The sequence below is a fragment of the Panthera tigris genome, chromosome A3, assembly GCF_018350195.1.
Source record: "Panthera tigris isolate Pti1 chromosome A3, P.tigris_Pti1_mat1.1, whole genome shotgun sequence".
NCBI classification, from domain to species: domain Eukaryota; kingdom Metazoa; phylum Chordata; class Mammalia; order Carnivora; family Felidae; genus Panthera; species Panthera tigris.
The window spans coordinates 10728723-10755294 of NC_056662.1; the positions used below are offsets into that span (position 1 = coordinate 10728723).

The following is a 26572-nucleotide window of genomic DNA, read 5'->3' on the forward strand; positions in this document are numbered from 1 at the left end:
ATCCCAAGCAGGCTCTGCACTGTCAGCACAGAGCCCGATGCGGGGCTCGAACTCACGAACCGTGAGATCGTGACCTGAGCTGAAATCAAGAGCTGGACGCCGAGGGGCGCCTGGGTGGCTCAGTCGGTTAAGCGTCCGACTTCGGCTCAGGTCATGATCTTGAGGTCTGTGAGTTCGAGCCCCGCGTCGGGCTCTGTGCTGACAGCTCAGAGCCCGGAGCCTGTTTCGGATTCTGTGTCTCCCTCTCTCTGCCCGTCCCCCGTTCATGCTCTGTCTCTCTCTGTCTCAAAAATAAATAAACATTAAAAAAAAAAAATTTAAAGAGCTGGACGCCCAACCGACGGAGCCACCCAGGCGCCCCCATAAAAATACAATATGAATCTTGAAAGCAATATGCTGAATGAAAGAAACCAGATGCATAAGTGTCTATTCTGTGTGATCGCACTTGTGTAAAACTCTAAAACAGGCAAAGCGGATCCACAGCGACAGAAAGAGCATCAGATGCTGCCAGGGAAGGAGGCTGGGGGCGGGGAACTGACTGCCAAGGGGCATGAGTGACAGAAAAAAAATGCCTGGGGTGCTGGAAAATGCTACATCTTGACGGTGGTGGTGGTTACACAGGTGCGTGCGTTGGTCAAAACCCAAACCGTGGAGGTAAAATGGGTCCGTTGTACATAAATTACACCTCAATGAAGTTTATTTAAATGACAAGCAATATAAGCATTTGGAACACAGGAGCCTTGATAAAACCCAGAATCCTCTTGCTTCTGTCCCTTGACAACCCATCCCAACCGCCAGGAGTTCCTTTTTCCACTTCTGCCCCTTCTCTCTCTCTCTCTCGCTGCAAATTGATGGCTCCAAGCAACACGGTTCCCGGAGCATCATCACAGCTTGTTAACTTACAGTCACTCAGACAAATTTCTTTCCCTCCCGTCCAATTTTGAAGTAAGTCAGGAAAAGAAAGATTGGCCAAACATTACTAAACAGAGTTGGAATTTATGACAGCGGCTAATTTTTCCAGAAGCCTCTGCTAACATCTCCCCTCTGACTCAACGAAGCTCTCGATCTCCGTCTGGCTGCTCCCACCGTCTTCCCCGGCTGCTCTAATCGCGGTTCTCTAACCGCGCAAGTGCTTTTGGAGGGCGCCTTCGGCGTGCCAGATGGCGGCGTCTGGGGATACAGCGCTGAGCGACGGGGTGGTCCCTGCCTTCACGGGGTCGGGTGAGAACCCAGACAAGTTAAAACAGATCACGAGACAGGATGGAGGAGCCCTGAGGGAGGACAGCACAGAGCGTTGGAGGAACGTGGAGGAGATGGGAGGAGGGGAGGGAGAAGAGGAACCGAGAAAGGCATCTGGAGGAAGTGACCCTTGGAATGAGTTTAGGAGGAGGGACAGGCGCTCACCAGGTCCTGCTTTTTCAGTACTTTTTCATAACCATTCCCTGTGGACCATGCCCAGGCTCTGGGCTCAGCTTTTCACACGTTTTAATGATCAGTGATCATTTCAATGATCACAACCACTTTCCATCTTCCAGACGAAGTAACGAGGACTCAGAGGTAAAACGACTTGCTCAAGGTCACCCAGATCAAGAACAATAGTAATTACAGCTAACGGTCCGTATCGCCTTCTCTTGGCCGGCTCAGAGTTATTTCACTGCTCGGTTATTTCACTGAATCCTTTTGACAGTCCTACAAAGCAGATATTGCTAGTAGAGCTTTTTATACCTGAAGGCGCTGAGGCTCAGAGAGGTTAAGTGACTCACCCTGAGTCACACAACTAAGAAGCAATGGACCCTCATTGTCCAACTCCGAATCACATGTTCTCACCCATGACACTATGCTGCCAGACTTGCTCCAGGGGCCTCATTGTCAGGACCCTGAAAAGCACAGTCTCCTGTGAGACTGATGTGCAGGGTAAAGAAGGTAGATTCTGTACGACTCTTAGCATGTGTCTGGCACACCGCGAGCACCCCGTAATGTTGGCTGCTGTTATTAAAGAATGATGCTCAGGCATTAAAACGTGACCTGTCCTTCCAACATGCTTGCCAGGCATAGCTTGGGCACTGGGGACGCAGCGGTGGAAGGGACAAGGGTCCCAGAGTCCACAGAGCTTGCTGCTTACAAAGTACACACAATCCTATCTGTCTATCTATTTATCTATCTTTTTAATTTATTCTTAAGTTTATCTGTTTGAGAGAGAGCGTGCAGAGCAGGACAGGGGCAGAGAGAGAGAGAGAGAGAGAGAGAGAGAGAGAATACCAAGCTGACAGCATGGAGCTGGAAGTAGGGGTCCATCTCACAAACTGTGAGATCGTGACCTGAACTGAAATTAAGAGCCGGACGCTTGGGGCGCCTGGGTGGTTCCGTCGGTTAAGCATCCAACTTCAGCTCAGGTCATGATCTTGCAGTTCGTTGAGTTCAAGCCCTGCGTTGGGCTTTGTGCTGACAGCTCAGAGCCTGGAGCCTGTTTCAGGCTGTGTCTCCTTCCCTCTTTGTCCCTCCCCTGCTCTCTCTCTCTCAAAAATTAAAAATTAAAAATATTAAAGCGTTGGACGCTTAACCCAGTGCGCCACCCAGGTGCCCCACAATCCTAGTTAAAAAATGCTTTCATCCTAAGGGTGACCCAACACACACAACAGGAGATACAAGTGTGTTTACAGTACAATCTCAGGTTATGTTTTAGGGGAAAAAAAACAAAACAAAACCTTAGCAGAGGAAGCAAGGCAGGGAAAAGAAATGCTCCGTAGGAGTTACCTTTGGGTTTTTCCCCTTTAATTCCTTCCCCTACTTTACAGTTCTAAGGGGAAAATGTCCAAAAGGTGAGAAACGGTGATGGTCCAGGAGCAAGGGCGACAGCAGCTGTGGGGGCACCCCTATTTCTGCCTCCCTGGCCCTCCTGAACCCCCAGCCCTGCTACCTTGGAGGCACAGAGGGTCCCGCCTCCCCCTCCAGAACCCTGTCTCCGGCACCATGAGCGTGAGTCCGCGGACCCTCCTCGCGTTCCACCCCTGCTTCCCCCTTCCCTTGAGTTTTGAGTTTTCTCCCCCTCTTGACATTCAATTTCATCCAGAAAACTAATGAGACAAGGGTTCTAAATTGGAACGAATAAATGACATTGCGATTCATTATTTAATCTGCTCTCAGACTTGAGTGAACGCTTTCGGGGGTCATTACTGCACGACTCCAAATCCATTTCTAGGAAGCAGTCGCCGGTGGCGTGTGCAGAAGGTAACGGGACAAGTCAATATCTATGCAGCAACATTTCCCAAGAATGTCCGGCCTGAAGAAACCTCACCCCGTGATGATGGAACCGTTCGATTGTTTTTTGGTGCGCACGGGCACACGCACACACGCACACACACACACACACACACACACACACACAGATTGTGGCCCTCCATCAGTCTAACTCCTAGGGCAATAGGGGGACAGAGTGCGGAGCAGCCTTCTAACAAGGACCCCCAAAACGAGAGAGAGAGAGAGAGCCCAGGGAGGTCACATGTTCATAGACGTGCAAGCTACTTTTGTTCTGAAGGAGTTCAGCTACCCAGGAAACATTTTTTTCGATTATCAGCAGGTGCATAACATGTTTCAAAAACATGACACAATTCCAGTTCCATCCACGTTGCTGCAAATGGCATGATTCCATGCTTTCTCATTGCCAAGTAGTCTTCCATTGTATATATAAACCACATGTTCTTTATCCATTCGGCAGTTGATGGACATTTAAAACCGGAAGGTATTACGCTGAGTGAAATAAGTCAGTCAGAGAAAGATACCGTATGTTTTCACTCATATGTGGAACTTGAGAAACTTAACCATGGGGGAGGGGAGGAGGAAAAAACCAGTTACACACAGAGAGGGAGAGAGGCAACCCATCAGAGACTCTTAAATACAGAGGACAAACTGAGGGTGGATGGGGGGGGTGGGGGAGAGGGGAGAGTGGGTGAGGGGCATTGAGGAGGGCGCTTGTTGGGATGAGCACTGGGTGTTGTAGGTAAGCGATGAACCATGGGAATCTTCCGCCAAAACCAAGAGCACACTGGATACACTATATACTAGCCAACTTGACAATAAATTATATTTCAGGGGCGCCTGGGTGGCTCAGTCGGTTGAGCGTCCGACTTCGGCTCAGGTCATATCTCATGGTTTGTGAGTTCGAGCCCCGCGTCGGGCTCTGTGCTGACAGCTCAGAGCCTGGAGCCTGTTTCAGATTCTGTGTCTCCCTCTCTCTGACCCTCCCCCGTTCATGCTCTGTCTCTTTCTCTGTCAAAAACAAATAAACATTAAAAAATTTTTTAATTATATTTCAAAAAAAAAGACAAAAAAAACCCGTGACACAAAACCACTAAGCATAAAAGAAAAACTGGGTAAATTCATCAAAATTATGACCTTCTGCTCATCAAAAGACTCCATTAAGAAAGTAAAACAGCAAGCCACAAACTGGGAGATAATATTCAACATACGTGTGTCTGACAAAGGACTTATATCCAGAATATACAATGAACGCTGGCAACTAAATAGGAAGACAAAAGCCAATCTTAAAATGAACAAAAGATTCGAACGGACAGTTCAAAAAGGAGGCACAAACATGGCCAGGGAACACATGAAAAGATGCCCAGCATCTTAGTCATCAGGGATGCCTTAGTCATCAGGGAAGCACAAAGTAAAACCACAACGAGCTACTCCCGCATATCCGCAGAAATAGCACAAGTTAAAACGTAAGACAACCTGGTGATAGCAGGTGTCGGAGAAGATGTGGGACAACTGGAACTCTCACACATGGCCGGCAAAAACATAAAGTGGCAAACAGGTCAGCACTTCATTATAAAGGTAAGTAGAGGGAGGGGAAGGAGAAAAAAAAGAGAGAGGGAGAGAGCCAAACCATAAGAGACTCTTAAAAACTGAGAATAAACTGAGGGTTGATGGGGGGTGGGAGGGAGGGGAGGGTGGGTGAGGGGCATCAAGGAGGGCACCTGTTGGGATGAGCACTGGGTGTTGTATGGAAACCAATTTGACGATAAATTTCATATTAAAAAAATTAAAAAAAAATAAATAAAGGCAAGTATATACCTATTATATGACCAAGCAGTTCCACTCTTAAGTATTTAGCGAGATTGAAAAATTAAAAGACTCGTACATGAATGTTCACAGTAGCTTTACTCGTTAATACCCAATAACCGGAAACAACCTGAATGTCAATCAACAAATAAATGGAGAAATAATTGGAAGTATAGTCATCCAGTGGAACACTATGTGGCAAATAAAAAAAAGGAACAAAATACTGATATAAGCAGTAACACGGATGATACTGCAAAACAAAATGCCAAGCTAAAGAAGAAAGAAGCTAGATATGGAGGCACCTGGGTGGCTCAGTCGGTTAAGCACCCGACTCTCCGTTTCAGCTCGGGTCACCATCTCACAGCTTGCGGGTTTGAGCCCCACATCAGGCTCTGCGTTGGCAGTGCGGAGCCTGCCTGGGACTCTCTCCCTCTCTCTCAAATTAAATAAACACTTTAAAAAAATAAAGAAAGAAGCCAGATATAAATGAGCCCAAACACTGTGAATCCATCTACGTCATGTCTGAGAAGAGGCAAGACTAACATATGGTGATAGAAAATGAATCAGGGGGCACCTGGGTGGCTTAGCCAGCTAAGCATCTGACTCTTGATCTCAGCTCAGGCCTTGATCTCAGGGTCATGAGTTCAAGCCCTCCACTGGGCTCCTCGCTGGGAATGAAGACTACTTTAAAAAAATCATAATAATCAGGATCACTGGAGTGGGGCAGGGGTTGGAGGCTGCCTACAAAGTGATACTACTGAAGTGACAGAAATGCTCTGTATCTTTTTTTTTTTTTTTAATTTACATCCAAGTTAGTTAGCATCTAGTGCAACAATGATTTCAGGAGTAGATTCCTTAGTGCCCCTGAGCCATTGAGCCCATCGCCCCTCCCACCACCCCTCCCGTAACCCTCAGTTTGTTCTCCATATTTAGGAGTCTCTTCTGTTTTGTCCCCCTCCCTGTTTTTATGTTATTTTTATTTCCCTTCCCTTATGTTCATCTGTTTTGTCTCTTAAAGTCCTCATATGAGTGAAGTCATATGATTTTTGTCTTTCTCTGACTAATTTCACTTAGCATGATACCCTCCAGTTCCATCCATGCAGTTGCAAATGGCCAGATCTCATTCTTTTTGATTGCCGAGTAATACTCCATTGGATATATAGACCACATCTTCTTTATCCACTCATCCATCGATGGACATTTGGGCTCTTTCCATACTTTGGCTATTGTTGATCGTGCTGCTATAAACATTGGGGTGTATGTGTCCCTTCAAAACAGCACACCTGTATCCCGTAGAGAAATGCCTAGACTACCCTACGACCCAGAAATGCTCTATATCCTGATTGAGGTGGAAGTTACAAGAGTGTTTACATTTGTCTAAACTCATCAGAGTGTATGCTTCAAATGTGTGCTTTTTATGATCAAGCATCGTATCTGATTAAGCGAACTAAGCCTGAAAGGAAGGACCATTTCCTCCGATTCTAAAACCTTATAAATTCTAAGACTCATCTAGCAGTCTCCCGTGAAAATTAATGAAGCAGCCCGCATACACAGACCAACACTTCCCGAGAGCACTCCAGCCCTCGTCTGTATCTCGCTGCTCTGTGAACACGCATTAAGTGTCCCGTGTGCATTGCATGTCGGGGAGCAATGTAGCAAATAGTTAAGAGCACGGCTTTGGGGACAGATGGTTCTGAATCCAAGTCCTACTTATGGCAATGCTGGTGGCCAAGCCCACAAAGACTCCTGGAGTCCACTGGAGGCATTTGCAGGTATGGGTAGTTGTACCTTCTTTTATGGCCACGTGACTTCCCGGAATAAAGACTACTTTTCCCAGTTTCCTTGCAGCTCGGGGTGGCCATGAGTCATCCCATTGGTCAGAATTGAGGGAGAAGTACACAGCTGTGAAGCCTCTTCCAGGAGCCCTTACTATGCGTGTCTCCCCCCCACCCCGGCTCTCTCCTGCCCTCCTTCCTCTGTACCCGGAACCTGTATGCCGCCATATTGGATCACGAGGCCACACGCTGCAGAGCAACGCGACAGGGGGCGTCAAATCACCACCACCAGGCAGCCACTGTGCCTCCCAGCCCTGGCCACGTGCACCTGCACTGTTATGCGAGAGAAGAGAGCACCCCCTTTGTTCATTTTCGATCTCTGTCAACTTCAAACCAACCTTAACCGAAGTGAGCCTGTCTTGACAAAGTTGTACACTTAACACGTGACAACGTCACAAGAGGGCCCCACAAACTGTTCAAGGAATGGAAAGCGGCTCCGCGTGTCTGGAATACGGCATTTGAGGGGGCAAGTGGGGAGCACAGGAGGAGAAAGGCAGCTGGGAAACGGGCAGAGATGAGGCCACCCAGGACACCGCAGGCTGCGAGAAGGGTTTGGGTGATGGTACAAAAAAACCATGGGAAGCCACCGAGGGAATTGAGCCCGGCAGTAGCAGACCGGCTGGGCGTTCTAGACCAATCTCCCATCTGCTTCATGGAGGATCAACTGTAGGAAGCCAACTGTAGAGGTGGGTGGGCTCCTCCAGGCCGTCCCTTATCTCCCACGTGTTGTTATGGCTGATGAGAGAACTTTTTGTCGTTTCTTAGGGACACAGACATCTCAAACCCAAATGCCTCACAGAGGCCCCAGTGGAGGAAGCAGGCAGGACGTGGGACCACAAGGGATGGGGGCATTTGCAGCCAGAGAGCACGCACTCCGCACAGGCCGTGACCACGCGCAGCCCCTGCCTATCCGTCAACTGCTGCCGGGTGAAAGCAGTCCCGGAGCCCCCCAGGGCTTCTAAGTTCTCAGGAGAGGCTCCAAAGGTGGATTTTTGGGTGGGAACCCAATTTTCCTTTTAGGCAAGACCCTTCCTGCGAAGATCGAGACAAGCTTGTCCTGAGGCAGAAGCTGAACAGCAGGCTTCCAGTTCCTTGCTTCTGCTCCTCGCTCGGGGCTGGGGGGGTGGGGGCACCACTAAAATTTAAAATGCAAATTCTACAACAGGCAGAAGGCAGAGGGCTCTGGTCTTTGAGGCTGGTGGCTCCAGGGTGCTAATCAGCTTGCAGGAAGAGCTGGCACCCCCTTCTAGACTTCACTTTCTCTCTTGTCTGGGGTGGACGAGAGGATTTTAAAACAAATGCAAGGGAGAAGTTGAGATTTCCCTCTGAAATGCCAGGGATCCTCAGAAACCCCCAAGGACGGGCCACCCGCTCCATTCAAGGCTTGGTCCCCCGCACGGGGATCTCGCCCGGCCTCACCCACGCTCTCTCGTCCTGTAAGTTCATCCTCACAGAACTTGGTCAGTAGGAATCATGCTTCTCTTTTCCCTCATCCTGGTCCCCGAAGGCTGGAGACGAGAGGCTGTTCCGCTTCGTAGATACTTCATAATCACTGACAACTGCCTTTGGGGCCTGCCTGCTGCAGCCACTGTCGGAAAACCCTCTTCTTCCAGAACTTACTATGATAAAACACAGAAACGTGGACTCTAGGGAGACTTTGATCCGGCCCAGCAGGCAGATGAAGTGGCATGCACACGCCCATGGGTGTAGACGGTGAGCTGCAGCCCACAGAACAAAACCGGCCCACCACCTGATTTTGTCAATAAAGTTTTATTGGAACATGGCTCATTTGTTCCTCTGTCATCCATGGCTGTTTTCCTTCTAGAACTGCGGGGCTGAATAGTTAGTTGGAGCAGAGACTACTGTATGGCCCACGAAGCCCAAGATACTTATTAGCTGGCCTTTTGTGAAACAAGTTTGTCCACTTGCGAGAAGAGAACCTGCAGATACTGAGGGCCTGGCGCGTGCTGGGCGGCCATGTTAGGGCCAGCACACATCAGATCGCTTCATCCTCAAACATTTCTTCAGAGGGAAGATGTATTGTCCCCCATTTTAGGAAAAAAAGAGGCTCAGCGAGGCTCTCCAACTTACTCAGGGACCCCAAGGGGATCCGCCCACCTGTGTGGGGTTCAAATTAAGCCCAGGGTCTCCCCCCACACGTGTGGGTCTTCATGGAGGCGGAAATGCCCCCGGTAGTTCGCAGGGGCATTTGTGGGACACTATTGGTGCTCAGAGGGTGAGGGACACAGGACACAGGACACAGTCCTGAAGGAGAGAGAACCACCCCGTGTACTGTCAGCACCACCATCCATGGCAGCTGAGTCACCAAATAACACACCTGTGCCAGTGTTTGCGGCTGTCACATTCACACGGCGAGCCTTGCACGGCCCTAGTTTTCTATAAAATAAAAAGTGCCAAAGAGGTCCAGTTGAGTATTTACAAGATAAAAGAATGTACGACCACCTCATCTGATTAAGTCATAAAGAGCATTCGCTTAAGTACATAATATCATGTAAATTACTTTCCTTTTATTTCTTTCCTTCGTGTTTTGGCATTGTGTTATTTATTTTTTTTTTTTGAGACAGAGAGAGACAGAGCATGAGCGGGGGAGGGGCAGAGAGAGAGGGAGACACAGAATCTGAAACAGGCTCCAGGCTCTGAGCCATCAGCCCAGAGCCCGACGCGGGGCTCGAACTCACGGACCGTGAGATCGTGACCTGAGCCGAAGTCGGACGCTCAACCGACTGAGCCACCCAGGCGCCCCGGGCATTGCGTTATTTTAAAAAATATGCGTATACGGAAGTTATGTTATCTGTGAGTAGCAGTTTAGGATGGCAAAGGGGATGTTGCAAAATAGTTGCTCTCAACAGAGCACGTTAGGGGGGCCTGGGGGGCTCAACCGGTTGAGTGTCCGCCTCCTGACTTCGGCTCAGGTCATGATCTCGGGGTTTGTGAGATCAAGCCCCCAGGTGGGGCTCTGCACTGACATCTTGGAGCCTGCTTGGGATTCGCTCCCCCTCTCGCTGCCTCTCTCTCTCTCTATCCCTCTTCCACCCTCTCTCTCTCTCTCTCTCAATATAAATAAACATTTTTTTAAAAAAAGAGCATGTCAAGTCTGGCAGCTGAAAACACGCCCCACGGGACGCGCAGATAAGTAAGATACCGTCCCGCCCCATCTTTCTCTGTCATGCTCTATCATGTCCCGGCACACTCCATCATGTGCCTCCGGGCTCCCGCAGTGAAGACCTCCATCACCTGGCAGCCAAGGGGCTGGGAGCAAGTTGCAGACTTCTCTGCTCTTCCTCATCTGTTAAAGGAGGAGCTTATATCGCCTCTTTCATCGCAGTTTGTGAGTGCACGTGACAGTGGCGAGTGGGGCTCTTTGGAAGGATCCCCAGGTAACCAACAGTAGGAAAGAGCCATTCTGGCCACGAACACAAGCATCACACAAGATGCCCAGGGCTACATTCCTCGGGGGAGGGGCGCTAGAATGTGGGGCAAATTTCAACCAGTCTCTTAAGAATTATTTGTTGAGCAACCATACACCCCACTGGGGAGCCGGCAGTGATCCCGCGGAGCTGACACTCCAGCGGGTGACCAGATGATAAACAAATCAAGCAGATCGATTCAACACGCGGCAGTGCCACGAATGAGGCAAATCAACAAAGTGACGCCCTAGGAAATAAACTGCAGAGGGGGATATTATTGACAGAAAGGTTGAGAGGTCTTTCCAAGGAGTGACATTTAAGCTCTAGGGCAAAGAAGACGCGGGCATGTGAAAGGCTGGGACAGAGCATCCCAGGCTGAAACAGCAAGTGCAAAGGTCCTGAGGTGGGAAAGTGGTTTGGTGTTGAAGCGAGCAGAGTGCTGATGGCACACGGGCTTGTCGTTCCCAGCGGGGAACTGCATTTTTGCCTCAGAGCAACGGGAGGCAGGAAAGGCAGGAAAGGTAAAAAAGAGATTTGGGGGGTTCAGAGAACAGCCTTCAAGGAGCAGGGGTGCATCCTGAGGAGATGCAGCGGGAAATGAGATGAAGTCAGGCCAGGTCATTGATACTTTATGCCCGCGGAACCAGACTCCACTGCATTTTAGCAGCGCAGGGAATGTGGTATCTCAGTATCACTGCCACAGGACGGACAGGGGCAGGGAGAGACCGCAGCCAGGGAGGCTGGGGCGAGGCTTCTGTTAGACCAGCCACGAATGGATGGAGGGCTGAGTGAGGGGGGCTGGCGGGCAGGATGGAGGAGAAGCCAGGGGGCGAAGCCTGACAGAAGTGCATGAAAGGGTCCGGGGGAAGGAAGCCCGGGGCAGATTTGACTCCTCCGCAGAGGGGAAGGTCCCAGGTGCCCGGGGAGGGCGTGAGGGACAGACTCAAACACATACACCAAATGTGCTCAGGAAACACAGAACATGTTGGGGTAAAAGAAATATGTACGCATATTTGAAAAATTTTTTAATGTTTATTGATTTTTGAGAGAGAGAGAGACAGAATGTGAGTGAGTTGGGGCAGAGAGAGAGGGAGACACAGAACCCGAAGCAGGCTCCGGGCTCTGAGCTGTCAGCACAGAGCCCAACGTGGGGCTCGAACTCATGAACCGTGAGATCATGACCTGAGCCGAAGTCAGATGCTCAACCGACTGAGCCACCCAGGCGCCCCAAGTATATATATTTTTAATCTCTCAGTCACTTAAAAGCATCATTTAGTGACGGGGGAAGGCTCTTGGAAATGTTGACCAGGATGCCGTGTAATGTTAGCAAAAGTTCCAGGGAATTCCTTTCTCCAGGTCAAATGCTTGACTAAGTGAAACGCCCGCCAGGTCCCTTCTTCTGTAGCCCCGCCCTTCCATCCTGACAATGACCGACAGGGTCTGGAGGCTATTTCCTCCTCCTCCTCCTCCCCCCATCCCTTCCCACCCGCCTTGTCTCTTGGCGGATGGCTTGCTCCCCATTCAGACCCACATCCTCCTCCAGCTACCACCCTGTTTCTCTGCCCCCTTTACAGATAAGCACCTTTACGAGGGGGACTCTGTGTACCACTTCCCCAACCTCCCCCCCAGCCTCCCGAGCCCGCTCGGATTGGGTGTCCTGGCGTGCCCCCCGTGGGGGCAGCTCCTGCCCAGGTCACCGGTGGCTGTGGCTGACTGTGGCCCCTCCAGCAGGTACTCTCACTTCGAACCCCACTCGGCCACACCCTGGCACGCTCAGGCACGCCGTCTACCCAGAATCCCTTGCTGCACTAGCTTCCGGACACAGCCTCTCCCTCCCCTGCACACTCCTTCTCCCCCCCACCCTGCGCCACCTCCCTGGCCACTCCTGCTGAGTCTCCTTTGCTGCCTCCTTCTTCTCCCTGCAACATCTAAACATCAGCGGGTTTCCAGGGCCAGGTCCCCAGACCTCTTCCTAGGGACTCTCCCCCAGCACTCTCTCATTAGATTGCATCCGGTGCCCCCCAAATACCTACCCCCGAGGCCAGGCCTCTGCCCTGAATCACACAGCCACAAATCTAACTGCCATTTGACATCTCCACTTGGACGTCTCAAGGATCTCAAACTCTTGACCTTGACCTACCTCCTCCCCGACCTTGATCCAACCTTGATCCTGGGGAGTCTTTCACCTCCGGAAACGGCGGCTCCAGGAGCTCATGTCAAAACGTCGCAAGTCATTCCCGGTCATCCTTGCCATTTCTCTCCCGTCCCGCATCCAGTCCTGTCCCCAGGTGTGTGACCAGTACCCGCAGACGAGAACCCGACCCGGTTTCCCCAGGGGTGAGACCTCAACGCAGGCCCATCTGTGCAGGAGTGAGAAGACTGTGGTCAAGTCCTAGGACCGCCCACCGCTTCCTTGCTATGTGACTCTGAGCACCCGGCATCTCTGAGCCTCGGTTCTCTCGTTCGTAGAATGAGACGCCAACACGGGGCCTGGCTTGCTCAGCAGGGGGGCTGTGACAGCCCAGGGAGACGTTGCAACTACACTGCCAAGTCACACAATGTGACCATTTCGGTTATGGCCGCATCTGCTTCTGCGCTCGGAACCCACAGGGACAGCTGTGCTGCATGATGCTGTCGCGTGGTCTTGTCATCGGGAGTTTCCCCAACACCGAGCTCTTTGCGGCCACAAAGTTTTGCTACACAGAAGACGTGGAACACAGGCCACCCCCAACCCCGCCTCTCCGGATAATTCCCCAACAGCCTCCCCCACATGAAACCTCTGTGAAATTCCATCTTCTGAAAACTGCAAACAGGTCGTGCGAGAAGTGACCAGGGGTTTGAAAAAGCCAGACTATTTGCCATTTCTTCTTTTTCAAAGGTCTCTCGGGAGGTGATTAGCAACAACTGATAGGGGAGGAAAGGGCAGAAACGAAGCCCCAAGGCTTTCCCAACTTTCCTCAACAAGCTGTGACTTAGAACGAGGGCTCAGACCTGGGCGGCCAGCAAAGTATGATGAATAACACTGCTCATGTGAGTCCTTTGCGATCCATTAAGACCCTGCCGGTGCCCCGACAGCAGGGCTTGACGTACCGGAAGTGTTTTCATATTCCCCGCAGGGCAGGGCGCTGCGTGAGTGGCTAAGCTGCCCCACTCACTTGCTACTTGTGCACAGACTGCTCCACAGAATGCTGTGGACACAGCCACTGACAGCTGACAGCTGAGCTCACAGCTCAGCCACTCTGACGACGAACGTAATAAAGGTTAACTCAACACCTACTAGGTGCTAAGCACCATGTTAAGTGCTTACCCTGCCTTAGCTTCTTTGACCCTTTCAGGCAAGGATACCAGCAGCCCGTTTCACGGACGGGGAGACAGAAGCTTGGAGGGGCATAGTCAGACAGGGGACCAAGGGCACGTGGCTGCCGTGACTCGATCCCAGGCCATTTGTTTCCAAAAGTCATGCCACTTTCGAGCCGCCTGCCAGGGGATTTCAGACTCAAGTGCTCTCTGGGACAGGCAGGTAAAGTAAATGCAGGCCGGCGGGGACAGTGGTGCCTGGGAACACACGCTTATCTAAGGGGACAGCAGCTGCTTGGAGATACACGTGATATGGATGAATCTCAAATGCATCACCTCAGTGAAAGAAACCAGCGTCACAAGGCCACGTAATGCGTAACTCGATTTATACGACATCTTGCAAAGGCAAAACTACAGGGACAGAAAACAGATCAGCGGCTGCAAGGGGCTGAGGTTGGGGAGGGCTTGACCACGAAGAGGCAGCAGGAAGAAATCTGGGAGAGTGATGGAGACGCTCTGTGTCTCCACTGTGGTGGTGGTTAATCAACTGGACGTTTGTCAAAGCTCCCAGAACTGTATGCTAGAAACAGGTGAGTTTTACTGTACGTGAATGATCTTCAACAAAATGAAGCAAAAACCAACTAGAGTTGAGGGGTGGGCCCTAGTGTGTGATCTCTGCCCTGAACTGCCCTGGAAAAGCTATAACAGATGAGCAGTCATGGGGACATGGGACAGTCCATGGGTGTGGCTGGAAAAAAAGCAAGGAGGAGAAGGAAGTGACTGGTTGGTCTGGAACCTCACCCTGACCCGCCGCTTATTGGTGGGCTGACCCTGGGCAAGTGGCCTCCTCTCTCTGAGCCCCTGTCCTCTCTCTGTAAAATTGGGATGATGATACCTTCCTTTATATGGCAAAATTAAGCAAGGGGCGCCTGGGTGGCTCAGTAGGTTAAGCTTCCAAATTCGGCTCAGGTCATGATCTCTCAGTTCGTGGGTTCGAGCCCCACATCGGGCTCTGTGCTAACAGCTCAGAGCCTGGAGCCTGTTTCCGATTCTGTGTCTCCTTCTCTCTCTGCCCCTCCCCCACTCACACTGTGTCTCCCTCTGTTTCTCTCTGTCCCTCAAAAATAAATAAATGTTAAAAAAATTTTTTTTAATTAAACAAGATTCTAGAGGTAATGCTTCTAGAGAGGATGCTCCATAAGTCCTCCTGTCCTTTAGGAGTCACATGGACTGAGCAATCATTCCCCTCGGTGGCCAGCTCTCCCAAGGGGTCCTCCTAGGTCATCCTTAACCGGCTGGCCAAGCTGGGCAAAAGCAAACTGTGACTTGCTCTTTCTAGACAGGAGAACCCCTAGAGCATCCACCTGTAGAGACCAGGATGGGATCCTTAGCCCATCCCCCTCACCACATTATCACAGCTGAGTTTATCAGAGCAGTTGGGTGTGGGAGGTACCACGAAGGCAGAGCAGCATGGTGGTTAAGAGCCGGGACTCTTCGGCCAAAGGGCTATGAGTTCAAGTCTTGGCTCTGCTGCTTCTTCGCTAGAAGACCTTGAATAGGTTACTTAAGCTCCCTGAGCTTTGGTTCCCTGTCTGTAAAACAAGGCTACAAATAGCACCCGTTCTCAAGCTTATGGACGGGATGGAGTGAGATGCCCCCGCAGCACCCCAGCACCCCGTAGGACTTAACTAGACATTGCCTGGGGCGCCTGGGTGGCTCAGTTGATTGAGCGTTCCACCTCGGCTCAAGTCATGATCTCACGGTTCATGAGTTCGAGCCCAGGGCTGGCTCTGTGCTGACAGCCTGGAGCCTGCTTCAGATTCCGTGTCTCCCTCTCTCTCTCCCCTCCCCCGTTCACACTCTGTCTCTCAAAAATCAATAAACGTTAAAAAAGAATAACTAGACATCACCCGCTTTCCTAGACCTAAGCCCACTGGGCATTACTCTCCCCAGGAGACCCTCCCTTGATGAGTATTTGTACGGATTAAATAAGTTCTCAGTGAGGTACCTGGTGCTTAATTGAGGCTTAATAAATTGCAGCTCTCAGTATTACTGCCATTGTTCCTACTGTTGAAAGATCAAACCGGAGACATCAGAGCAGGCACAGGGGCATACATATGGGACAGTGGATACTTGAATCCAAAATGCCAGAAACACGGTTACTAGAGAAACTGAGAGTATCTGGGCCCCATTGTCTCAGACACGAACCAGAAGAGACCCGGAGGACTCTTCAAACACCGAGAAGAAACAAAGCATTGATCTACCCAGGATCCACAGGACAAGACTTTGGACAAAGACCAAATCCCTCACCAGAGGTCACCCAGTGAGGCAGGACTAGAACCCAGAAAAGGATCCGCTCCTCCCAGCTCCTCCCAGACCGTCATAGCGGGCCACCCGCTTCATGAAGGGGATCCATAATCAAAGGAGGGAGGATGATTGAGCAGCAGCACAAAGGGAGCCTGGACGAGAAGACTGAGTAGCAGCGACCCTGACCGCCAGGAGGGAGATCCTCTCAGACTCTGAGAAGTGTTGCTCTCCTCAGCTGTTCAGAAGCTATGTGTTTTGTTCCCCGGGACACCCAGCAGGAGCTGATCGGGACAATGGGACCAGTATACATTCTTTTCTTGCCAGAGTAACACTATGCAAACTTGGGGACAGGGTTCTCAAGTCCTTCATGGGATTAGGACGATGGACGGACTTGGACTTACTTCTACTCAGAGTGTGGCTGGATTTCCTCCTTCTGGACCAGAGCGGGGCCTGGGGTGTCTCCCTCATTTCCTTCTCCTGCCTGAGGATGTTTCTGCCTCCGCAATCACTGAGCCCCTGGCACTGCGTACACACACACACACACACACACACACACACATCCCCCTATACACACACACACACACACACACACACACACACACACACACACACACAGAAGGAGAGAGGAGGCAAGAAGCATAAAGAACAATAGGAAGGCTGCCCGGGCCGCAGGGGCTCTGTCCAACGCTTCCCTCATTTATTGGGGGGGGGGGGGGAGACGAAAGAATATTTGGATTTAAACCACGGTCCTTCCTGACCATTTGAAAATATTCCTTCTCCTTGCCTGCCAGTCTCCTGAGCCACCATCTCTTGGGGAAAGCCAAGCATCTCCCTCTGTCCTCCCGCCTTGGTCCCCCGCTCATCATTCACGTGCCATCCGAGAGCCTCCTCCTCCGAGAAGTCCTTGGCCGTGTCACCACAGATCTCCTCTTTCCTTCCATGAGCAGTTTAAAAATATCTTAAGAAATTAAAAAAAAACCATTTTATGGTGCCAGAAGCTCTGTTTACAGCCACAAACAAGACACTCCGCGGCCCACAGGGTGCTCTCTGGGACTTGTATACACCACACCCAACGCGGCCCCTCGCCCCACACGTGTGTCCCACTCCAGCGAGTCTGAGTGGGTCAGCAGCAGAGTAAGGCACCCGCTCTGTCTCCTCCTCTGTGCAGCTTCGAGCAGCTCACTAAGCCTCCCTGACCCTCTCTTCCTTGCCTGAAAATGGGAATGATGGTAACTACCACTTGGGATTATTGTAACTGGGGGTTAATGCAGGTCAAACACCCAAATCACCACCTGGGACACTGTAAGCACTCGGTAAGTATTCTGTTGTCCTAACACATGTTGGATATGCTATTAATATTTTCACCATTCATTTCAACTGAATATTACACGACTGCCTTCGTTCATCTTGTCAACTCCTTACGGGCAGTAATGTTTCTCTGTCCCCCACAATCCCTGCTGGCAGAAAACAGAGCCACTGGAAACACCATACGTGTTGATGGTCATGAACTTGATTAAAGATTAAAGATTAACAGCTGCAACCATTCTCCTTACAATAGCGGCCAGCCTTTTTCACACGGGCAGCTTATTGTGTTTCTATTTATCTGTGGACATCATGTCACGGAGCCCTCGAGGCAGTCCTAGGTGCTCCAGACTCCCATGTCCAGGGCCACCGGAACACCTCTTCCCTTCCCCTGCCACGGCCTTCACCACCTGGCCTCTGACCCTCTGGGATTTTGTGTCTCGCTTCCCCAGCTCCTTAAGAGGTTAAGACCATAGGCTCTGGAGTCAGATGGACCTGGTCAGAACCCAGCTCGCGTTCTTCGCCAGCTGTGAACAAGTCAGGTTATCTGCGACCAGACAGGCTGTCCAAGGGCCTTTGCCAAAGGCTACTGAAGGCTTGAACATACTGGTGGGCCTGGCTCGCAGAAGACTGTGTCCTGCTGCATGGCCCTCAGGAGTAGCGTCACCAGTGTCAGGACTGTGTTTCAGGGACAATGGGCTCTCCCGTGGTGACACGGGCCCCGGGTAAGAGGTGCGTGTGTGTGAGAATATTTGGGAAGTGCCGACAGAGAAGGCCAGGGTTGCAAGTCCCCGTGCCTGCAGTGAATAGAGGCAGCCAGAGTAAATTAGCAAACCCACCACCTGCTGATTCCAACACATTCAGCCATATGACTGCTCAGCTCACCGCTCCTTCTGATTGGACTAAGGGTGGGCACTGACTCGGGGCACCCGGGCGGCTCAGTCGGTGACGCGTCCGACTTCGGCTCAGGTCACGATCTCGCGGTCCATGGGTTCGAGCCCCGCGTCGGGCTCTGTGCTGACGGCTCAGAGCCTGGATAGAGCCTGCTTCGGATTCTGTGTCTCCATCTCTCTCTTTCTCTGCCCCTCCCCCGTCCCCTCAAAAATAATAAATAAACAAAAAAATTATCAGTACTCAGGGCATCTGGGCGGCTCAGTCGGTGAAGCATCCGACTTCGGCTCAGGTCATGATCTCGCGGTCCGTGGGTTCGAGCCCCGCGTCGGGCTCTGTGCTGATGGCTCAGAGCCTGGAGCCTGCTTCGGATTCTGTGTCTCCCTCTCTCTTTCTGCCCCTCCCCTGCTCACACTCTGTCTCTCAAAAATGAACAAATGTTAAAAAAAATTTTTTTAAATACCCTTCAGGCATGAGGAGACGGGAATTAAATAAATCCCTTAAATGGAAAATTACACAGCGCTTAAGAGAAATGAGGACAATCAACCTGTACGGACATGGAAGGGTGGAAAAGGCACAGTGAAAATGAAAAGCGGGTTACTAATCCATACATACAGCACGATTTCACTCTCATCTTTGAAGAGATATATAAAGCAATGAACTACATATAGCAACATGAATAAATCTCAAAATGAAGGCTGAGTGAAAAAAAAAACAGAATGAGACTTATAAGACAAAGCCATTCCTATGAATTAAAAGCACCTTCACACTAGAACTACACTATTTCACAATATACTTACACCTCCAACTACCTAAATCACACCCGTGATGCCCACGGCAGGGATGGGGTGGCGGTGAGCAGGGGGCGTGCATGAGATCAACAGTGCAGTAGGAAACAGACACGAATTTAAAAAATAACAATGGGGACGCCTGGGTGACTCAGTTGTTAAGCGCCAGACTTCTGCTCAGGTCACGATCTCAAGGTCCATGAGTTCGAGCCCCGCGTCGGGCTCTCTGCTGAGAGCTCGGAGCCTGGAGCCCGCTTTGGATCCTGTGTCCCCCTCTCCCTCTGCCCCTCCCCTGCTTGCGCTCTGTCTCTGTCTCTCAAACAATAAATAAACATTAATAAAAATAAAAATGAAGGGCTTCCCATGAAAAACTGACAGCGTTGTCTGGCAGAACTTTAAGGAAGCCCAGTGAGCCCTGCCTCTGTGTAATCCCCTCCCCTGAGGGCAGACAGGACCTGTGACTGGCCTCCAGCCAACAGCATGTGACAAAGGCGAAGAAAGAGTGTCTCCCCCGTGAGACCGCACTAAACAGCAAACATGACCCATAGCCAGTCCCCCGGCTGCGAGGTTATGGGAGGCCCCCTCTTGGCAGACCGGAGCGAGAGCTACTCCTGCTGGCTCTGAAGACGTGAGCTGCCAAGCCGTGACAGCCCTGCCACGCGTCATGACGGGGCCACGTGGCAAGGAGCTGGGGAGGCCGCCAGGAGCTGTGGGGGACCTCTTCCCACAACGGAAGCGGTGCCTCAGTCTTACAGCCACAAGGAACTGAGTTCTGCCAATGGGCTCTTGCGGTTCAGAAGAGGGCCCAAGTTCCAGAAAGCCACGGAGCGCTGCCCCCACTGACTGCGGCCTGGGGAGCCAGGCCAAACTCCGGGCCCCGTACAGAACGTGAGGTCATGCGCTGACGCTGATAGAGGTGAAATCTGCCGGCAATCAACAGCCGGCAGCACATAACTAATAGAGCAGGCCACGGCTCGGGGAATATGAGGAGTTCGACCGCCTGCTCCGAGGTAAAGGAGAAATTAAAAGTGAATGTACACGTTAGGATACACATTAAAAACGTTCCTTAGGGGCACGTGGGCGGCTCGGTCGGTTGAGCTTCCGACTCGATTTCCGCTCAGGTCATGATCTCACGGCTCATGAGTTCGAGCCTCGCGTCAGGCGCTCTGCGGGATTCTCTCTCTCTCTCTCTCTCTCTCCCTCTCTCTGCCCCTCCCCTGCTCCTGCTCTCTCTCTCCCTTAAAACAAATAAAGAACTTAAAAAGTATTAAAAGAATGTTCTTTTTTTTTAACAGAACTTTTATTTTTATTTTAGATTCTTATTTACATCATTTTTTAATTTATATATGTATATAAATATATATATATATGTTTTATAGCCCAACATGTTTTATTTTAGATTTTTATTTACATCATTTTAAAATTTACATATATGTAAATATATAAAAAAATTAAATATATATATTTATATAAATGTATATATATAAAAATTTAAATTCAACTTAGTTAACATACAGTGTCATCTTGGTTTCAGGAGTAGAACCCAGTGATTCATCTCTCCCTTTTTTTTTTTTTTTAATTTACATCCAACTTAGTTAGCATATAGTGCAACAATGATTTCAGGAGTAGATTCCTTAATGCCCCTTACCCGCTGAGCCCATCCCCCTCCCAGAACCCCTCCAGCAACCCTCTGTTTGTTCTCTATATTTGTCTCTTAGAACTTTAATTTTTTTTTTGAGAGAGAGAGAGAGAGAGACAGAGCACGAGCAGGGGAGGGGCAGAGAGAGAGGAAGACACAGAATCCAAAGCAGGCTTCAGGCTCCGAGCTATAAGCACAGAGACCGATGTGGGGCTTGAACTCACAAACAGCAAGATCATGGCCTGAGCCGAAGTCTGATGCTTAAACAACTGAGCCACCCAAGTCGGATGTTCAACTGACTGAGTGGAATGAGTGGCCAAAGCTGGGTTCGAAATTCCCATAAAGGCTTTCCTAACGCAGAACACAAGAGAACTTCTGACCTTATCTATCACAATCTTTGATCTGGAAGACAGTCTCCCGTGACCATTGTTCCTCCTGCGGTTTGGGGGAGGGATTATATCTGACCCACACTGCCTTATCTCACCCCGAACTGATTTTACGTGAATTTGGTGAAGACTCTTTTCTGGGGACCTTGGGATGTTATTTAAACCAAGCAGCATTTACTGAATACTTCCTATGTGCCAGGAACCGAGACAGATCCTTCACCTACATTAACTCATTTGGTCCTTAGGGCAACAGCACTATGGGAAGTAACACTATCTTTGTTTCATAGAAGAAAAGACTGAGTGAGGCTCAGAGTTTTGACATGTCCATGGTCTGACATGACTGATGGGACTGACAGAGCCAGGATTCAAACCCACATTTCCCTGACTCCCAAACCCACATCATCCCTGCTTTATGAGGAAACCACTGTTTTCGTTCACAAATCAGTATAAACTCATTTCATTCTGTTTTTCAAATAGTCTTTTCTCTGGTTGTTCAAAGCTCTTTGAATTCTATTCCTGTCTTCCAGGATATTAACACTGCCTCTTCTGTATCAACCATGTGTTTCTAAAGCATATTCTCAAATCCTTCACCCAAGTTGCCAACAAACACATCAAGCAGAACAGTTCCCAAACGTTTTTGGAGAGTCACTTACTATCCAGTCGAGATTCTCAAACGACCTGTTTATTCACCTCTCCATCACTTCATTACATTTACGGACCACTTGCTGCACCTGAACCAGGAGGTGTCGGGAGCCCTCGGATGCAAGGATCTCACAGCCCAGCTGGGCAACACAGTGCGGTTAGGGCCACACTTACCTACAGAGTCAATAAAAAGGACAGGGAAAATGTTCACTGTAACATTATCTGCAACAGTAAACCCTCTAAATATCCTACCAGTAAACTACAATTGCCCATCTGATGGAGTGTGGAACAGTCATCGTTAATACATTTTTGTTGGCATTTAAAACACGAGAAAGGGGCACCTGCGTGACTCAGTCGGCCAAACATCCGGCCTTAAATTTTGGCTCGGGTCATAATCTCATGGTTCATGGGTTTGAGCCCCCCATGGTTCATGGGTTTGAGCTTGGGATTCTCTGTCTCCCCTCCTCTCTGTGTCCCTCCCCTGTTCTCTCTCTTCTCAAAACTAACTAAATAAAACATGAGGAGTGCCTGGGTGGCTCGGTCAGTTAAGCATCTGACTTTGGCTCAGGTCATGATCTCAACGGTTCACGGGTTTGAGCCCCGCATCAGGCTCTGTGCTGACAGCTCAGAGCCTGGAGCCTATTTTGGATTCTGTGTCTCCCTCTCTCTCTGCCCCTCCCCTACTCGCACTCTGTCTCTCAAAAATAAACATAAAAAAAAAAAGTTTTTAATAATGGTATTGTGGTTATGTTTTTGTTTTTTCTGAAAGTCCTTATCTTTTAGAGATACTTAAGGAAATCGTATGATGCCTGATATTTGCTTTAAAATCATATGGGGGAGGGGCGCCTGGGTGGCTCAGTTGGTTAAGCCTCCAAATTCAGCTCAGGTCGTAATCTCATAGTTCATGGGTTTGAGCCCCACATCGGGCTCTGTGCTGACAGCTCAGAGCCTGGAGCTTGCTTCAGATTCTGTGTGGGTCTCTCTCTCTGTCCCTCCCCCCCCCTCAAAAATAAATGTTTAAAAAAATTTTTAATAATAATAAAACATGGGAAAAAATACCAAATAATGTTAAGGTGCCGTATTATCTACATAGTATGTTTATAGACAACCTCCATCTTAAGATTTAATTAAGATTGAACAATGGTCAAAAGTCACAAATGTTACAGGCAGACTATGAAAATAAAAGAAAATATACAAAGTAAATAAATGCCTTTACAAACATCAAATACATAAACCTAACATATGGAAAAACTGTGTGGTCAGTGAAACTTTGCGGAGATCGTCAGATGTGTAGGTGGGCTGGACAAACTGGGAATTAATATAACAATTCAACGGAGTGTGGATCAAAGACATCTTCTTTTTCAGACCAATTTCCCCAAAGCAAGTATTCTTCCATGTTCCAAAGAACTTTCATTCGCATTCATTGCATTCAAAGTTAGCATCAACCTTCTCTAAAATTATCATGACGGGTCCACAGATCACACTCCTGAGCAGCAAAATTCTCTACAAGGCACAGCCTTTGGCCTTAACATTGTAATAACAATCACACACCAGTTACAATGATAATGAGGTCTTCTGTGACCAGGCCTTTATTTTAATGTTTTAACTTTATTTATTTATTTTGAGAGAGAGACAGCGCACAAGCAGGGGAGGGGAAGAGAGAAGGAGAGACAGAATCCCAAGCAGGCTCTGCACCATCGGCTCACAGCCTGATGAGGGGCTCGAACCCCACACACTTTGAGATCGGGATCTGAGCCAACATCAACAATCAGACACTTAACAGACTGTGCCACCCAAGCTCCCCCAATCACATCTTTAAAATCACAATATCCCCAACTCCTTACCCCTTACACAAGGAATTCTGTTGTGTCCCCATCGCCATCTGTCACACCACCATTTTTCATTGCATCCAAGATCCTATTTGCTCTGAGACACAGCATTATTTTAGGCACCACTAAAAATGAAAAAAAAAAATGTTGCCAATTAAATGGCATGATGCTTTAATACTAGTCCTGAATCTGTTACAAAAATCAGTGACACCAGCCTCTCAACGTTTTAACATGTCTTTCCCCTGGGGCGCCGGGTGGCTCAGTCGGTTAAGCATCTGACTCTTGATTTTGGCTCAGGTCATGATCCCGGGGTCATGGGATCGAGCCCCATGTCAGGGTCTGCACTGACAGCATGCAGCCCGCTTGGGATTCTCTCTCTCAGTCTCAAAATAAACAAATACATACATACATACCTTAAATTTTTTGTAATAAAAAATAATAAAAAACGTAAAATTTCTTTCCTCTTTCCGGGGATATTTGGTCACTTCCTCTGTCTTTGCTAGTGCTGACGGGCACATGGTAGGAGGTCCCTGGTTAATTTCAGTGACCAGCTGCAATACTGTTGCACTTTCCTTGAGTATTTCCCTTGTTTACGTCCATGAAGCTCTTGGGTATTGCTTTATAATAAAAAATGGAATTACAATTATCACTCCAAGTGATGTCTGTTTGTGTCACTCAACTCACATCGAATACCCTGTTGGTCTCTTCTCATACCCTTTTGCATACGTAATAGAGACGCTGAATCCAACAGAATGTGATGTTACGATATTTTATTTTTTTTTTTTATTTTTTTTTTTTTTGGAATGTTACGATATTTTAAATGGAGATTAAGCTCAGCACATGTCGTTCCAACGGTGCACATAACTCGGCAGAAGGGACAGCCATCAGAACAGCTATGATGATGTTTATGTATGAACATACAATGACAACCACATATGACAGCTGTCTCCCCCGAGAGCAAGCACGGGAGAGCAGTTCCATTGACTGCAAAATACAATGTATCCCGGTTTCCGAGGTATTAACATGGGGAGGGGATCACAACTGAGAATTTATGAAACGAGGCCTTTACTTTACTTGTTCTTCAGCCCCCCCACACCGCGAGAGGGCAATCTCGTTGAGGGCAGACATTCTCTCTCCTGTTCTCCGCTATATTTGCAAAGTGGAGAACAGCGCCTGGGACAGATCCATCGATCAATCGATCAAACGATCAATATTTGCTGAATGAATGATTCGGTTCTGCCCCAGACGTGGCCCAATATACAGACTGTATACACACATTCCACTCCTACAGCGTGAGTCTTACTTACAATAATTTGGCACAGAGCTACTTCATTTGGGGCGTCACATGTAAACCTGAGCCAAAATAAAAACTTGAACGTACATCTCTAACTTGGAAGCATTTTTTTAAAGGACTCGTTTGGACCCACATCACAATCATCCACCAACATCTGTTGACTACAGTGGCCCTTCGATTCAGAAAACCATGCTGGGTTCTCGGGGTGCAAAGAAACACAAGGCAAGCAGGAGAGTTAGGGAGTGCACAGACACAAGGACGCACACTCGTCCTGTTTGTTAAGCACTGACCCAAGTCAGGAGCAAACACACCAGTGGTCCTTGCTTTTGTCTCCAGCCCCACACCCCAGATGAAGGATCCTGCAGGCGCCCAGTGGCAACTGCTAGAGAGGGGGAGTGGGGGTGATGTCCGATACCGACCAGACCTGGCTGTAATTTCTAGAACCCTCCTCTTCTTAAAAACAAGGTCAAGTCTCTGTTGCTCAAATAGAGTCACAGCCCGTTCCATTTCTATCCCACCTCTTCCCTTATCCATCTGCATTTAATTTTTTTTATTTACATTTATTTATTTTTGATAGAGACAGAGCTCGAGTGGGGGAGGGGCAGAGATAGGAGACACAGAATCCGAAGCAGGCTCCAGGCTCCGAGCTGTCAGCACAGAGCCTGACGTGGGGCTCGAACTCACAAGCTGCAAGATCATGACCTGAGCCGAAGTCAGACGCTGAACCGACTCAGCCACCCAGGCGCTCCTCATTTGCATTTTTTAATTACAGAAATCACACATGCTTGTAAGTCTGTAATGAATTCAAAATAAAAAGTTAAAAAGTGAAACATGTTCATTGAATTTAAAAATTTAAATCAAACACATGGACAAATTTAAATTTTATTTAATGTTTATTTATTTTTGAGGGAGAGAGAGAGAGAGAGAGAGAGAGAGAGACAGAGCACAAGCAGGGGAGGAGCAGAGAGAGGGAAACACAGAATCCGAAGCAAGCTCCAGGCTCTGAGCTGTCAGCACAGAGCCCAATGTGGGGCTCAAACTCACAAACTGTGAGATCATGACCTGAGCTAAAGTCAGACACTTAACCAACGGAGCCACCCAGGCGCCCCACATGCAGACAAATTTAAAGTGAGGGTTTCCCACCCATCTGTCAAAGGCAAACACTGGTTACAACTTGCTATATGCCCTACGAGACTTTTTTCTACATTTCTACCCAGTTGTAAATGCACCAATTCCCCTTTTATAGAACGGAACACACTCTAGAGTAAGCTTTCTCCATTTATTGAGGACACTGCATCCGTATCCATACTCATATCCGTGTCTATACTAAATCTACTCACATCTACAGCCATACCCAAAGCTAATTCATTCTTTTTAAAAGCTGAATGTTCTCTTGTATGAATGCACCCTGAGTTTATTCAAGCACATCTTTCTTACAGGTCATTTCCACACAAGACCGTAAACACGCACACGTGTTGCCTCTTTGTGAAAATTTCTGTATTTCTGTATCTCCTGTGAGAAATTCTAAAATTTTTGTAAATTCGGTAAGGCAAAATGACGTGTGCATTTTAAGGTGATGAGACTGATAAAACCGTCCTCCAGAAAAATTGCACCGACATACCTCCATTCTTCCCGATGCATTCAAATATTAACTGAGCATCTTCTATGCACTAGTCTCTTTTCTAGGTGCTGGGAATATAGCTGTGAACAAGACAAAGTCCCCGCCCTTGGGGAGCTTACAGTCTCAAGAAGGAAGCTAGGTAATCAACAGATACAAAAGCTATGATGTGTCACATGACAAGAGATACAGGAAAATCAAGCAGGGAAAGGGATGGAATAGGGAAGAATGAGTGGGGACCATTTTATTATTTTT

General features: G+C 49.0%; 1 protein-coding gene across 3 annotated transcripts in view; it reads right to left on the minus strand.

Annotated features, from left to right (window-relative positions):
- Positions 1-26572, minus strand: part of LOC122237157 — an 86433-nt gene that overhangs the window by 34791 nt on the left and 25070 nt on the right. The window contains exon 3 of one of the 3 annotated variants that reach the window (XM_042980149.1): positions 19233-19909. The exons of 1 other annotated variant lie outside the window; for it this stretch is intronic. In XM_042980149.1, the coding sequence (XP_042836083.1) occupies positions 19659-19909 (251 nt within the window). In that variant the 3' untranslated portion in view covers positions 19233-19658. Of the gene's footprint in view, positions 1-19232; positions 19910-23879; positions 24023-26572 lie in introns of those variants that run through there. One more of the 3 variants, XR_006215370.1, reaches the window with a different exon arrangement.